At 58.8% G+C, this 13,203-nt stretch overlaps 2 protein-coding genes and 1 non-coding gene across 5 annotated transcripts in view; 1 reads left to right on the forward strand and 2 right to left on the reverse strand.

Annotated features, from left to right (window-relative positions):
* Wdr25 (WD repeat domain 25) overlaps window positions 1-5,968 on the forward strand; it is a 127,733-nt gene extending 121,765 nt beyond the window's left edge. For both annotated transcript variants that reach the window (XM_090344832.1, XM_090344833.1), the window contains 3 exons: window positions 1,830-2,000; window positions 4,937-5,077; window positions 5,536-5,968. In XM_090344832.1, coding sequence (XP_090200958.1) covers window positions 1,830-2,000; window positions 4,937-5,077; window positions 5,536-5,757 — 534 coding nt within the window. In that variant the 3' untranslated portion in view covers window positions 5,758-5,968. The remainder of the gene's footprint in view (window positions 1-1,829; window positions 2,001-4,936; window positions 5,078-5,535) is intronic.
* On the reverse strand, window positions 3,955-4,056 carry LOC150054916 (U6 spliceosomal RNA). The gene has a single exon (XR_016537768.1). It is a non-coding gene; the product is annotated as a U6 spliceosomal RNA (small nuclear RNA).
* A 3,952-nt stretch (window positions 5,969-9,920) lies between the features above and the next one.
* The window catches only part of Begain (brain enriched guanylate kinase associated), a 33,787-nt gene continuing 30,504 nt past the window's right edge, over window positions 9,921-13,203 (reverse strand). For both annotated transcript variants that reach the window (XM_090344837.1, XM_090344838.1), the window contains exon 7: window positions 9,921-12,946. In XM_090344837.1, coding sequence (XP_090200963.1) covers window positions 11,549-12,946 — 1,398 coding nt within the window. In that variant the 3' untranslated portion in view covers window positions 9,921-11,548. The remainder of the gene's footprint in view (window positions 12,947-13,203) is intronic.

Here is a 13,203-nt window from a genome sequence, read left to right on the forward strand (position 1 = left end):
AGCATTCACTCTCACCATTTCCAGGCATTCTGGGAAAGTGGTCAGAAGCCTTCCACTCTTCTCCAGACATTTGGAAGGCAGGTGGCAGTGCGGGCGGGGCATGCTAGGAGTTCAGCTAGGGACAGCGCACAGCCGGAGGAATGTGGCCTCTGGGGAGAAGTGGTCCCAACTCAACAAGTAGCAAGAAGTCCCCACCCTCCAACACACAGACCTTCATCCTTCCATGGATCTGCCCTGGGGGGTGGGGGCCGAGGGCACCATCCCTGGGGCTGGAGCATCACACCAAGGCCACGTGAAGCTCGCAGTTCTGCTGAAGAGTGAGGAGCTGCCTGGCCCGGTGGTGTCTAGTGGAGACGGCGAGCACCTCAGTGCCCAGGCCTTCCTGGAGTCCTGTTGGCCCAGACACTCTCCTCACTTGCCATGGTTCCCAGGCATGTCTACATGACATGCATCCACCTGGCTTTGATGGATCCAAGTCCAGCTTTGCCAAGAGAAATGGAGGTCTCGGGGTGGGCCTTGGAGAGGGTAGTTTAAGTAAGGGAGTGATTAGAGGAGCAAATGTATCTGGATCTGGTTAGGAGATAGTTTCAGAGCCATGATAAGACCCATGAACCCCCTCCCCTTCCTTCCCTCCCTCTCCTCCCTCCCCTCCCTCCCCCTTCCCCTCCCTCCCCTCCCTCCTTCCCCTGAGATCGATGTTGTAAGAACTCATGAGGGCAGGCATTGGGGTGCAGTGTTGTGCCATGTGACTTCCCAGACCCTAGGCTGCCCCTCACTTCACACTCAGCCAGCAGGCGTACCTTGGAAGTGGCTGAGCCCTAGGATCATGGCTTACCCTGTGAGACTTGAGACTGCTGGTGCACAGGAGAAATAGATGGGATGAATACACCCCCCCCCCCCACACACACACCTAGGAACTGCTGTGACTTCTCTCCTCTGCCCTTCGGCCATTCTTGGGGTTTGGGGCCTAGCCTGCCCCCCCCTCACCCCGTGTGTGCTTGTAGTTGTGTCACAGAAGAGCTATGCCCAGAAATGTAATGTGCTGCCAGGACCTTCTGGAGGCAGGAGTCGGTCTCCTCTGGAGAGTGAGTCTTCCTACCTCTCTCCCGCCCAGGCGGAGGATCTGGGGATGTTAATTTATCAAGACTCAAGGCTGGCAGGGCCAAGGGACCCGAGCTGTGTGTGGCACACACAGGGTGTGTGCAGCGCAGAGTGGCACCCTGGAGCTGGTAAACTGTGACCAGGCTCCACAGGCCGCCCGGACTCCATGCTGTGCCCAGCACAGATGGCGGGCACTGTGGCATTCAAGACTGTCATTTCCTGTCACACCATCCGTGTGTTTGGCCGAGCCGAGGCAGCTGCCGTGAGTCCTGCTCCCGGGGCCCTGGTGTACCTGCAGCCGTGGTGGCAGAGCAGGGTGCCACGAGCTGCTGTGGGAAGCACGGTGCGCCTGGTGCCCTGCTGCCCTGTTGACTGGGTTTCCTAGCTGTCTCTGGAACGTTGGGCCCTGCACTGTTGTTAGTCCCCCAGGGATACTGGCCTGGCTGGCCGTCACTGTGTTCCCCAGAGCCGTTCCTCCAGGTGCTAGCTGCCAGCAAGGAGTCTCATCTGCCGAGGGTGGGACGTCTCACTGGGCCTGCCCAGGTACCGGCACAGGTGCTGGGCATGGCCCTCAGACAGACAGACAGACACTGGCCTGGTGTGACCCTGCATGTGTGTGGGGTGTGACCCAGAGTGGCCCATCCCCCAGGTCCTTGGCAGCCCTGCTGGCCCCGCCCCCCCAGGTGGCGCCAGTGCTGGGCTTGCGTGTGACTGCGCTACTCCTGCAGGTGGTGAGAGGCTACAAGGCGACCATTCAGCAGACCCTGGACATCCTCTTCCTCCAGGAGGGCTCCGAGTTCCTGAGCAGCACAGACGCCTCCACCCGGGACTCAGCCGACCGCACCATCATCGCCTGGGACTTCAGGACCTCCGCCAAGATCTCCAACCAGATTTTCCATGTAAGGAGGCCCACGTGGCCCTGCCTGCATGTCCCACGTGAGGGGGCTTGTGAGTTCCACGTGAGGGGAGGCCCTCGTGGGGCCGCCATGCCTGTTCCATGGGAGAAGGCTGCGTGGGGCCTTCCTGGATGTTCCACATGAGAAAGCACATGGCCCCACCTGGGTGTCCCACGTGAGGAGGCCCACGTGGCGCTGGCCTGGGTTTCAGTCCTAAGGCACACTTCTGCAGGCCTCATCTGCTGCGCCCCTTCTGAAGCAGGGGTTCGGAGACTGGAAGGGGGGAGGTCAGGTCCTGGTCTGCTGCGCACTTGGAGAGCCTCAGGCGGCTCCTGAGCAGCTCGCCCCCTTCTGCCGCCTTGCAGTCCAGCTACCCCCAGTCTGGAAGATGGCTTCTGGCCCCTGCATTGCCCTTCAGCAGCCAGGCACAGCTAGAGCCTGGCCTGCTCCTCCTCCGTGGCTTTGGCAGGCATCACAGGAGTTCTGAGCTGTGCCCCTGAAGTTCGAACTTGAGAGCTGTTATTTTAACCTCTTTGGCTTTCATTTTCCTCATTAGAAAACCGAGTAAGATTATTACTTTATTGTAGTTTCCAGAATTAAAAGAGGGAATACTCATAAAGGGTATATTATACTGCCAGGGACAGAATGCTCCAAACTACCATCATCACCATCATCACCACTGCTCCATCACCACTGCCACTACTGTCACCACTACTGCCGTCGCTCTTATTACCACCATCATCATGGTATCTCCATTACTGCCCCACCATAAATACTCCCTCATCGCCACCACCACCATCACCTGTACTCCTACCACCACCGTAATGATGACCATCACCATCCCACCACCATCTCTTACGACCACCACCCAAGTCACCTCCATCATTACTGCTGGTACTGTCACTGTCACCCACCACCACTGCCACCACCACCACCACCCCAATCACCTCCATCATTACTGCTGGTACTGTCACTGTCACTGTCACCCACCACTACCACTGCCACCACCACCACCACTGCCACCACCATCACCTCCATCATTACTACTGTCACTGTCACTGTCACCCACCACCACCACCACCCCAGTCACCTCCATCATTACTACTGTCACCGTCACTGTCACCCACCACTACCGCCACCACCACCACCACCACCACCACCATCACCACCACCCCAATCACCTCCATCATTACTACTGGTACTGTCATTGTCACTGTCACCCCCCACCACCACACCAATCACCACTATCATCACTATACCACCACGATCACCACCACCACCACCATCACCATCGCCATTACTATCATCACTATTTCTTTTATCTTTTTATTTTGGTGCCATGGTTGGGGCTTGAATTTAGGGCCTGGCTGCTGTCCGTTAGCTTTTCTGCTTCAAGAGAGCACTCTTCCAGTGGGTCATATCTCCACTCTTGGCTTTTTGGTGGGTAATAGGAAGTAAGAGTCTCATAGACTGTCCTGCCCAGACTGTCTTTGAACTGTGATCCTTAGACCTCAGCCTGAGTAGCTAAGATTACAGGCATGAGCCAATAACGCCCTGCCATGGTTATCGTCATCATCACATCATCACTGCCGCCATCACCACCATTACCGCCCTCTCTGTTCTTACCACCATCATCGTCCCCACCATCAGCATCTCTGCCCCACTACTGTCACTAATCTGCCATCAGATTAGTGACCACCGTCCCTGCTACCCACCATCACCATTCCCAAGACCACCATCACCGCACGTCACTCTCACCACCCTGACCCTCCACCGCCACAGCTGCTACTGTCACCATCATCCCCCACCACCCCTCGTATTGCCATCACTATTGTCACCATCACCACTCTGCCAATACCACCCCATCAGCAGCCCGTGACGTCCTCAGCATTGACCCCATCAGCCATCACCAGTACTGTCGTTTCCGTGGGCCCCATCGCTGCCTTCACCACCACCTTTTCTTACGGCACCTATCAAGCATTTCTGTGTTACCCTTGCTCTGGGGTCATGCTAATCTTCTCTGCATTATTCCAGTTTTAGTCTGTGCTGCCAAAACAGCACTATCATCTTCCTTTGCGCTTTCAACTAAGCCCTGACTAAGCCCCCGTGCCTCCGCCCTGAATCTTAATGTATTTATCATGTACAGCTGTATACCTCCTCCACCCTGCCTTTTGTTCTGAGGTGAACAAAGTCACCTCCAGATCTCATGGCAGGGTTTTCCAGTGTAACCTCCCCACCCCCGGACGGGGCCAGTGGGCACATTGGTCAGGAAGGGCCTGCCAAACCCCGGGTCCGAGGCTAGGCTACTGGGGCCGGTACCTACCTATGCCCGCTGGAGCGAGCCACTGAGCCACGGTGTCATGCTGGGGAGCCAGCTCATCACCCAGCCTGCTTTGACCCCTCGTGGGGGTTCAGTGAGAGGTTTTCAGGGTGTTTCCTGTAGGTGTAACTGCTACCCTTATGGTTTCAGTATTCTAAAGGTGATGTACAGAGGGGCTACAGTCATGTAAGTCAGGTCAAGAGTGTGTTTCCTTTTGGACAATGCCACCTTCCCTTCTTTCTCTCCCAGTTTCACCCTCCTGTCCCCAAACTCCAGATGTTTTGAATAGTGTGTTGTCTTTATCTTCGGTTCATATCCTCTCTGCTGTGTGCAGCCCTGATCTAGGCAGGGCCACCTTGGGCTTATTGTGGAGGTAAAGAGAAGAGTGCGTTTGTTTCTAGGCCAGTGGGAAATGGGAATACAACCTTGGTACCACATTTATTCTGCACAGAGACTTGTGTGCTTTCAGGCCATTGAGCTTGTGCAGCAAGGGGAAACTCATGAGACCCCAGCCACAGCCGGGGAGAGAAGGGCCAGGCCCCGTGGGCAGAGTGGGGTGGGTCTCCGCAGCTGGGAGACTCCAATGGCCTGCTCTCATCCTGTGGCTGTTCTTTCTTAGGAGAGGTATACATGTCCCAGCCTTGCCTTGCACCCCAGGGAGCCTGTGTTCCTTGCACAGACCAATGGCAACTACCTGGCCCTCTTCTCTGCGGTGTGGCCCTACCGGATGAGCAGACGGCGGCGCTATGAGGGGCACAAGGTAACCCCCCCTTCCCAATCAAGCACTGCCTCAGCCCCAGCGCCTCCTGCGGGGTGGCATCAGGAGTGGGTGTGGGACCCCAGGGTGCACGAGCCCCCTATGTGAGCAGCTTAGGACCACTCAAGGCCCTGGCCACAGCCAGCTCCTAGCTGTTGACAGGAAAGCAGGAGGCAGCCACACGGGTGATGGGGCCAGGATGGGTGTGAGGACACCCTTCCCGCTTTTCCTGCCGGGGTCGGGGGCGTTCAGCATCTGTCACCGGGGCGAGGTTCCCAGCTCCGCTGGTTACAACAGGTCCAGGTCCAGGTCCCGTCGCCCTCTGGAAGGAGCTTGGGCTTTGGTCTTAACTTTGCTGGACTGTGAAGCCCCTCCTGCCCCTGCCAGCTAGTGCAGCACAGCCCACCGTGAGGACTGGGGACGGGAGCCCTGCCGGCTCACAGCCGTGTTGCTCTCCACAGGTGGAAGGCTACGCCGTGGGCTGTGAGTGCTCCCCGTGTGGGGACCTGCTGGTGACGGGCAGCGCCGATGGCCGCGTCCTCATGTTCAGCTTCCGCACCGCCCGCCGGGCGTGCACGCTGCAGGGACACCCGCAGGCCTGCCTCGGCACCACCTACCACCCCGTGCTGCCCTCCGTGCTCGCCACCAGCTCCTGGGGAGGCGATATCAAGATCTGGCAGTGACGGCCAGGCAGGACCCCTTCCTCCGTGGGACAGGGCGGGGACTGGGGGATGGGTAGCACTGAGGTTAGGCAAAGGCCCTTGCCACCATCTGCTGGGCCTCCGTGTCCTCATCTGTGCAGCGGGGACAAGAATGTGTCTCAGGGCGTGAGGATTGTATGAAGAAAGTGTCTGTCAGGTGACTGGTGATGCCCAATAAATGTATTCTGCTGCTTCTTAGGTGATTTGGGCAGTAAATGTGTGCGGATGGCTTCCCCTGCCTCTAGGCTGTCCGGGGCTCTGGGGAGAGAGGGCGGGTGAAGGGCGGGTGGGGGGACCTCCCAGGGGACCGTCTGACAGCGCTCCCTCAGGACAGGGGCCTGGGTTTAGGGTCTGCCCTGAGGAGCTCCGTGCTGAGGCTCTGCAAGCTGGTAGCTCCATGGTCCCTCTCTCTAGCAGGCGCCACGGCCTGCTAGCTTTCTGTTCCACCCATGCCCCAGGCAGTCCACTCCAATTGTGGCCATATATGTGTCCTGCAGAGGAAAAGCAGGGTCCCTGAAGACCTTACAGGTGCTGGGCTAGAAGGACGCCCTGCTCCCCGGGGCTGAGCTGGCCAGTGCCCACTGTAATTGAGGGGTCCTCCCAAGAATTCAGGGTCCCAAGGACAGCTGATGGCGAGAATGTGGTCCTTGGGATGGATATTTCTTAGCTAGGGGGGTGATGTGTCCCCCAAGATGGGTCTCCAGGGGCCCCTAGGAGTGTCACGAGAGTGTCCGCATAAGCATAGGCCTTCAACATGTGCATTGAGTGAGTGATGCCAGCATGGGCCCGGGTACGAGGAGTGGGGCGAGGCTGCCCCCTCAGGGTCTTGCCCACCCTACCTTGCCACTTTGCTTAGTTCAGGCTTCGGCCACGCTGCCCCTGCATCAGCGCTCCCCCACCACTGACCTGGCCCTAGCATACAGGGAGGACTGAGGCAGCCTCTCCTCCCCCAGGCTGCCCCTGACCCTGGAGCACTGGGGGCTCCGGTAGCCGCCCAGGTCCCAGGCACCTCTGAGCCTCAGCTTGCTCCTCTGTGGGTGTCCTGCGGGGACACCCACGGGAGGAACTGGATAGTCTATTTCATCTGACTTGCGGGGACAGGGTGTGCAGGGCCCTGGGGAGAGCAGCTGTGATGTCCTAAGGACTTGGTTTCTTGACCTGGGTCCCCCGGGACTTGCGGGCAGGCCCCTCTCCTTTAGAGCTGGCTCCTGGAGGAAGGGCAGAGGCTCTGCACTGGCCTTCTCTGTTCCCTTGCTTTCCTCCAGGGAGCCTCTAATGCTGACTTTGATACCTGGCAAGGTATCCAGAGTTCACCATTTGCAATTTAAAAATCAGAGAGCTAAATTTAGAGACTGTGGAGCAGGAGCGAAGAGGGAGTGCGGGCTTGTCCCCCCCCCACACCCACTGCCTGGGCCCGGGCACACCCCCTGCCTGCCAGATCACGAGCTGTGGTGGGAGAAATGCAGTTTCATCTGCATGTGCCCAGGGAGGCCACATGCCTATGCCCAGTTACACACAGGCAAGGGGTGGCTCTCATATGAGCCATACTCATTGTTGGCAGCCGTGCCCGCCCCCTCCCCCAGGAGAGGCTGTCACCCCAAAGGTAGAAGGCTGTACCCAGGGCTGGCGGCCTGCAGAGCCCATGTGGGCCCCTCCAGGCACTGTCCCAGTGGCAAGTGAGGAGGAACATTGGCAGGTGCAAAGATGGGGGCCTCGTGGGAGATGAAGCCAGGGCCTTGTGGAGGCGGGCAGAGGAGGGAGCACCCCTGGGTGCAGGAGGGCCACCAAGAATAACTCTGCTGTGTCAACACAGGAATAGCACTGCTGGTGGCTGGCTTGTGTGGTGTCACTCAGGAGCGCAGAACAGCTGGGAATTCCCTAGCCGCCACATGTGCGTGCCTTTATACAAGTGTTTCCCTTTGCCTGAGTTACCCGGTGAACTCTTGTTCCTCCTTCCAACACTCAGCATGAGCCTCTCCTGACCCCTTCCATTCTTTGTCTTGGAGTGACATCCCTATTTGGATGCCCTGGCCCCACTGTTACCCCATCTCTCCCCCACCTAGAGTGCTCCTAGAGTGGAGAGCAAGGTTTCCCGGGGCCCAGTACGGGGTTACATACTGCTCTAGCAAGATGTCAGGAGGGAAACACCAAGCCCAACTCAGGGAAAAGGGAAGAGTTTGTAAGTCTTGGGGTCCTTTGAGCCAGGAAAAGTGGAGCAATAACCAATTGTAAGGACCCACCCAGCTGGCGTGGGGTTCTGGAAGCTTTAGGAGCTCTGGAGCGTAAACTTCAGAACCCTATGTAGGGATAGCTTTCAAGACCAGGCGATGAGCCGGGGTTAAGTGGTCTCCAAAGGGAAGAGCCACATGTGCCCAAAGAAGGCAGATGTGATGTCCCTTGAGAGGAGGCCAGACCTTTCAGAACCCTATAGACACAGGGTAAGATGGACACATGTCAATGACAGTAGGCACACAAGGATCTGAGCGAGAAACAAAGACACTGGCTGACTTCAAATGACACATGTCAGGGCCAGACCCAACCTGAGAGATGGCTGCGCCACAATCTTTACAAGAACAAGGTTGAGCTTAAAAGAAACTCCAGGGAATAGGAAGACACAGGCCCACAGTGCATTTGTGAAACAACAAAACAGAACTGTTAGAAATGAAAAACACTCACAAGTGAAATAAAAACAAACCCAGTGGCTGAATGAACACAACAAGAACACATGCTGACTGTGGCAGGGTGAGACAAAATTAGAGGAATACAGAAGAGAGTGGCAGAAAGACAGCAGTGGAGGGTCTGCCACAGTGTAGAGGGAAAGCAGAAAGAGGGTGCTGGAAAATACTTCTTAAAAAATCATGGTCTTCCAGTGGCCGGGAGTTTGGCCTAGTGGTAGAGTGCTTGCCGATGCATGAAGCCCCGAGTTCAATTCCTCGGTACCCCACATAGCAAAAAAAAAGCCGGAAGTGGTGCTGAGGCTCAAGTGGTAGAGCCCTAGCCTTCAGAAAGCCCAAGGACAGTGCTCAGGCCCTGAGCTCAAGTCTAGGACTGTCAAAAAAAAAAAAATCATGGTCTTCCAGGGGCCGGTAGCTCACAGCCATCATCCTAGCTACTCAGGAGACTGCGATCTGAGAATCACAGTCCATGTCTGTTTGGGCAGAAAAGTCTCTGAGATTCTTATCTCCAACCAGCAAAAAGCTGGACGTGGAGTTATGGCTCAAGTGGTAGAGCACTAGTCTTGAGCAAATATGCTCAGGGACAGTGCCCAGGCCCTGAGTACCAGCACCAAAAAAAAAAAAAAAAAAAAAGGATTTTTCTAGAACTGATGAAAAAAAAGTCAATAGATATATGGAATCCCTGTGAATCCCTATGAATGCTAACAAGGACAGGTATACCTTAGGGAGACCGTAGAAAATCAAAAGTCAAACAGAAGAAAAAGACAATAGGAAGAGCTCTCAGGCTAACACACACACACACCATATATATGCACAAAGCAGGATGCTAATTTTTTTCCAGTCCTGGGGCTTGAACTCAGGATCTGGGCACTGTCCTTGGACACTTTTTACTCAAGGCTAGTGCTCTGCCATTTGAGCCACAGTGCCACTTCTGGCTTTTTCTATATATGTGGTACTGAAGAATCGATCCTAGAGCTCTGTGAATGCTAGGTGAACATTCTACCACCAGGCTATGCTTCTGGCCCAAGACACTAACTTTCTATCCCCAGCAAAATAAAGACCTTTTCAGAACAATTATAATGGAACTTAGCTAGGCTTGATTGTGTATGCCTATAATCTCAGCACTGAGGTGGGGGAATCTTGACTTCAAGGCCAGCCTGGGCTATGTAGTCTCCATCTCGGCTGCCAACAGACTACACTAAAGGAAATTCTCAAGACTGTACTTCAGGTCAACACGGATGGCAGAGGGAGGGAGGGAAGAGTTCACAGGACAACCCAAAGGGCAGTTGTATAGCTGAGGTGGTCAGCTGACTGGCAGCCCCAGGCATAGGGGTGGCAGGGTGGAGCTGTGAGCCCACCGTGGTGGAGAGCAAGGTCTGGGGAGACAGGGTGGAGGGACCAAGGGCCTGATTCTTCAACCTCAGACAGCGAGAGAACAAACAGCCACAGCCACACCCAGTTGCTTTCCACTGATATCTTTTATTAATGAATGCAAAATACAGTACTAACTGGAGAGCATGCATCACAAACGAGGGAGGGCTGGGGTCTGGGGTCGGGCAGGGGAGGGGGCCTCATATGTGTGAGGTAGACCAAGGTGGTGTGGGGAGCGGGGGCAGGGAGGACAAGCACCGGGCTGTACTTGGAGATCATCCAGCCCACAGGGGACTACAGGTCACGAAGGAGCTCGGGGTGCAGGGCTGGGACCTTATCCAGCCCACCGGGGACTACAGGTCACGAAGGAGCTCGGGGTGCAGGGCTGGGACACTATCCAGCCCACTGGGGACTACAGGCCACAAAGGAGCTCGGGGTGCAGGGCTGGGACACTATCCAGCCCACGGGGGACTACAGGTCACGAAGGAGCTCGGGGTTTGGTGCTGGGACATTATCCAGCCCACGGGGGACTACAGGTCACGAAGGAGCTCGGGGTGCAGGGCTGGGACACTATCCAGCTCACGGGGGACTACAGGCCACGAAGGAGCTCGGGGTGCAGTTCTAGGACATTATCCAGCCCACGGGGGACTACAGGTCACGAAGGAGCTCCGGGTGTGGTGCTGGGACATTATTCAGCCCACGGGGGACTACAGGTCACGAAGGAGCTCGGGGTGCAGGGCTGGGACATTATCCAGCCCACTGGGGACTACTGGTCACAAAGGAGCTCGGGGTGTGGTGCTGGGACCTTATCCAGCCCACGGGGGACTACAGGCCATGAAGGAGCTCGGGGTGCAGTGCTGGGACATTATCCAGCTCACGGGGGACTACAGGCCACGAAGGAGCTCGGGGTGCAGTTCTAGGACATTATCCAGCCCACTGGGGACTACAGGTCACGAAGGAGCTCGGGGTTTGGTGCTGGGACCTTATCCAGCCCACGGGGGACTACAGGTCACGAAGGAGCTCGGGGTTTGGTGCTGGGACCTTATCCAGCCCACGGGGGACTACAGGTCACGAAGGAGCTCAGGGTGCAGTGCTGGGACATTATCCAGCCCACAGGGGACTACAGGTCACGAAGGAGCTCGGGGTGTGGTGCTGGGACCTTATCCAGCCCACGGGGGACTACAGGCCACGAAGGAGCTCGGGGTGCGGTGCTGGCTGCACTGTGGGAAGTTTGATTTTGAAAACTTTTCCTAACTGGTTTCAGTTCCCCTCTCAGCAGACAGGATTTTGAGGTTCCCTTGCCACTGGCTTTCTGTCTCCCCGCTGGCAGTTTGGTCTCCCTAGGGCACTGGTCCCTTTGCCCAGGCAAGCCTCTTGCACCCTCACTGAAGAAAGGAAGAAGCTTCCTGTTGGAAAGGCTAAGGCTGCCACCCAGAAGCTGGAGGCCGCGTGCACTGAGCCCCTTCCTCTTCTAAAAGTCGTGTCGCGTTGTGGAATGGGGACGCTCACCTCGGGCGGGGTGCGTGGGGGGGTGTGCGTCTAAGCCAGGTCTGGACACACAGACCAAACAGCAGGTCCTCCTTCGGGGCTCTACTGGGCTGGGTGGAAGGGCTGAGGAGGAGAGAGGCTCAGAGAGTGGGGGGTCTGGGGGAAGGGAGTTGCACCCTCACACGGGCCACGCGGCTGGGGCGGGAGGGGGGGCGCGTGGCCGTGGCCTGCGGCGGCGTTCAGTTGAGCAGGGTTCCGTAGAGCTGGGCCTTGGTCAGGCTGTCCTTGCGGCTCAGCCCCGCGCCTCCAGTCCGAGGGAAGGCCTGCTGGGGGCTGAGCCGCGCGGCCCCGGCGGCAGCAGTGGGGCGCATCTCCGGAGAGGCCTCCATGGAGCTGGGCCCCAGCGAATCCCGGGAGCTGGGCTCGGGCTCCGGGCTGCTGGCCGCGCCGCACAGCTGCACCCCGAGCCTGTCGGCGTCCCCGTCGCTGGGCGCGTAGCTGGGGAGCGCGTCGGCCGAGCGGCTGGGGCTGAGGCTGCGCAGGAAGCAGGGCTCGGCCAGGTGGCCCTGGGACAGGTCGTCGCCCTCGGAGAAGCTCTCAGGCTTGTAGGTGGCGTACAGGGGGCTGGCGCGACCTTCGGCCTTCTTGCCTGGGCTGCCCCTGCTGCTGCCGCTGCCGCCACCACCACCACCGCTGCCGCCGCCACCGCCATAGTAGCGCTCGGAGAAGCTGCAGGGAGAGGCGCGGCTGGCAGCGCCGCCCGGGAACGGGTAGGCGCCGATATCCTCCACGCTCAGGGGCCGCCACTGGCCTCGGACATCCTCGACGGCCAGTCGGGTGCTCCCTGGCTTGGCTCGCAGGTTCCACAGGTCGGGTGGCATGAGGGCCGGCTGGGGCCCCGGGGAGGCCGGGAAGCGGTAGGACTCTGCCGGGTAGGGAGACATTGTCCGTCCGAACCTGGGGGCCACTTCGGCCTCGCGCGGGGCGGCCATGGTGGCCGGGGCCTTGGCGAAGCGCGGGCTGCTGCCGCTGTAGGTGGCTGCGGCCGGGGGCTTGCGGTGGAAGAGCTCGTCGCGGCTGTTCAGGTAGATGGCCTGCTGCGACGCGGTCAGCGTGCTGGCCTGCGCATGCTCCTTCTCCTCCGACGTGGCGCTGAAGCTGGAGTAGGAGCTGGACGTGGGCAGCGAGGCCGCGTAGCCCCCCGGGAAGGCGTCGTGGCGGTAGCTCAGGGGGTAGGCGGCGGCCTCGGCCTCTTCCTCCTCCTCCTCGGCCGTGTCGGTGGAATTCTGGGCCCGCAGGAAGCTCACGTCGGTCACGGACGCGTCCACGCTGGGCCGCCGGTCTCGTCGCCGCTGCGGCTCGTCGGGGCAGTAGAGCGCCGTGTCGCTGCAGTAGATGTCCCCCTTGTAGGGGGGCTGCGGGCCCGGCTTCTCCAGCCCGTCGCGGAAGGCCTGGTCGCGGGCCGAAACGTCGGACAGGCGCGAGGACAGGCTGGAGGGCTCGGGCTTCTCCAGCACCTTGGCGATGACACAGGTCGGGATGCTGTCGGCGTAGGCCGGGTGGCAGAGCGCCGAGGGCAGGCTGCAGCCGTGCTTCTCCAGGTGCAGACTCACGCGCTGTCGGAAGTCCGAGGGCAGCTGGAACAGGGCAAGGAGAGGAGAGAGAGGAGAGGAGGGTGGGGACAGGGGTCACAGCATGGCGGAGGCGACCCAGGCCCAGCCCCAGGGCTGCAAGACGCCATCCGCAAGACCGACGGGCAAACAAAAGACAGACATACAGACGGCAGGGGACGCCATGGGGGTCAGGGACGCAGAACTCTGTACTTAACAGGCCCCCTCCCTCCAGCACCTCCAGCTGCCCACAGCCCGATTCCACAGCCCAGAGACGCAGGGCC

This window comes from Megascapheus bottae, chromosome 14 (genome assembly GCF_031878675.1).
Source record: "Megascapheus bottae isolate mThoBot1 chromosome 14, mThoBot2.hap1, whole genome shotgun sequence".
Classification (NCBI taxonomy): domain Eukaryota; kingdom Metazoa; phylum Chordata; class Mammalia; order Rodentia; family Geomyidae; genus Megascapheus; species Megascapheus bottae.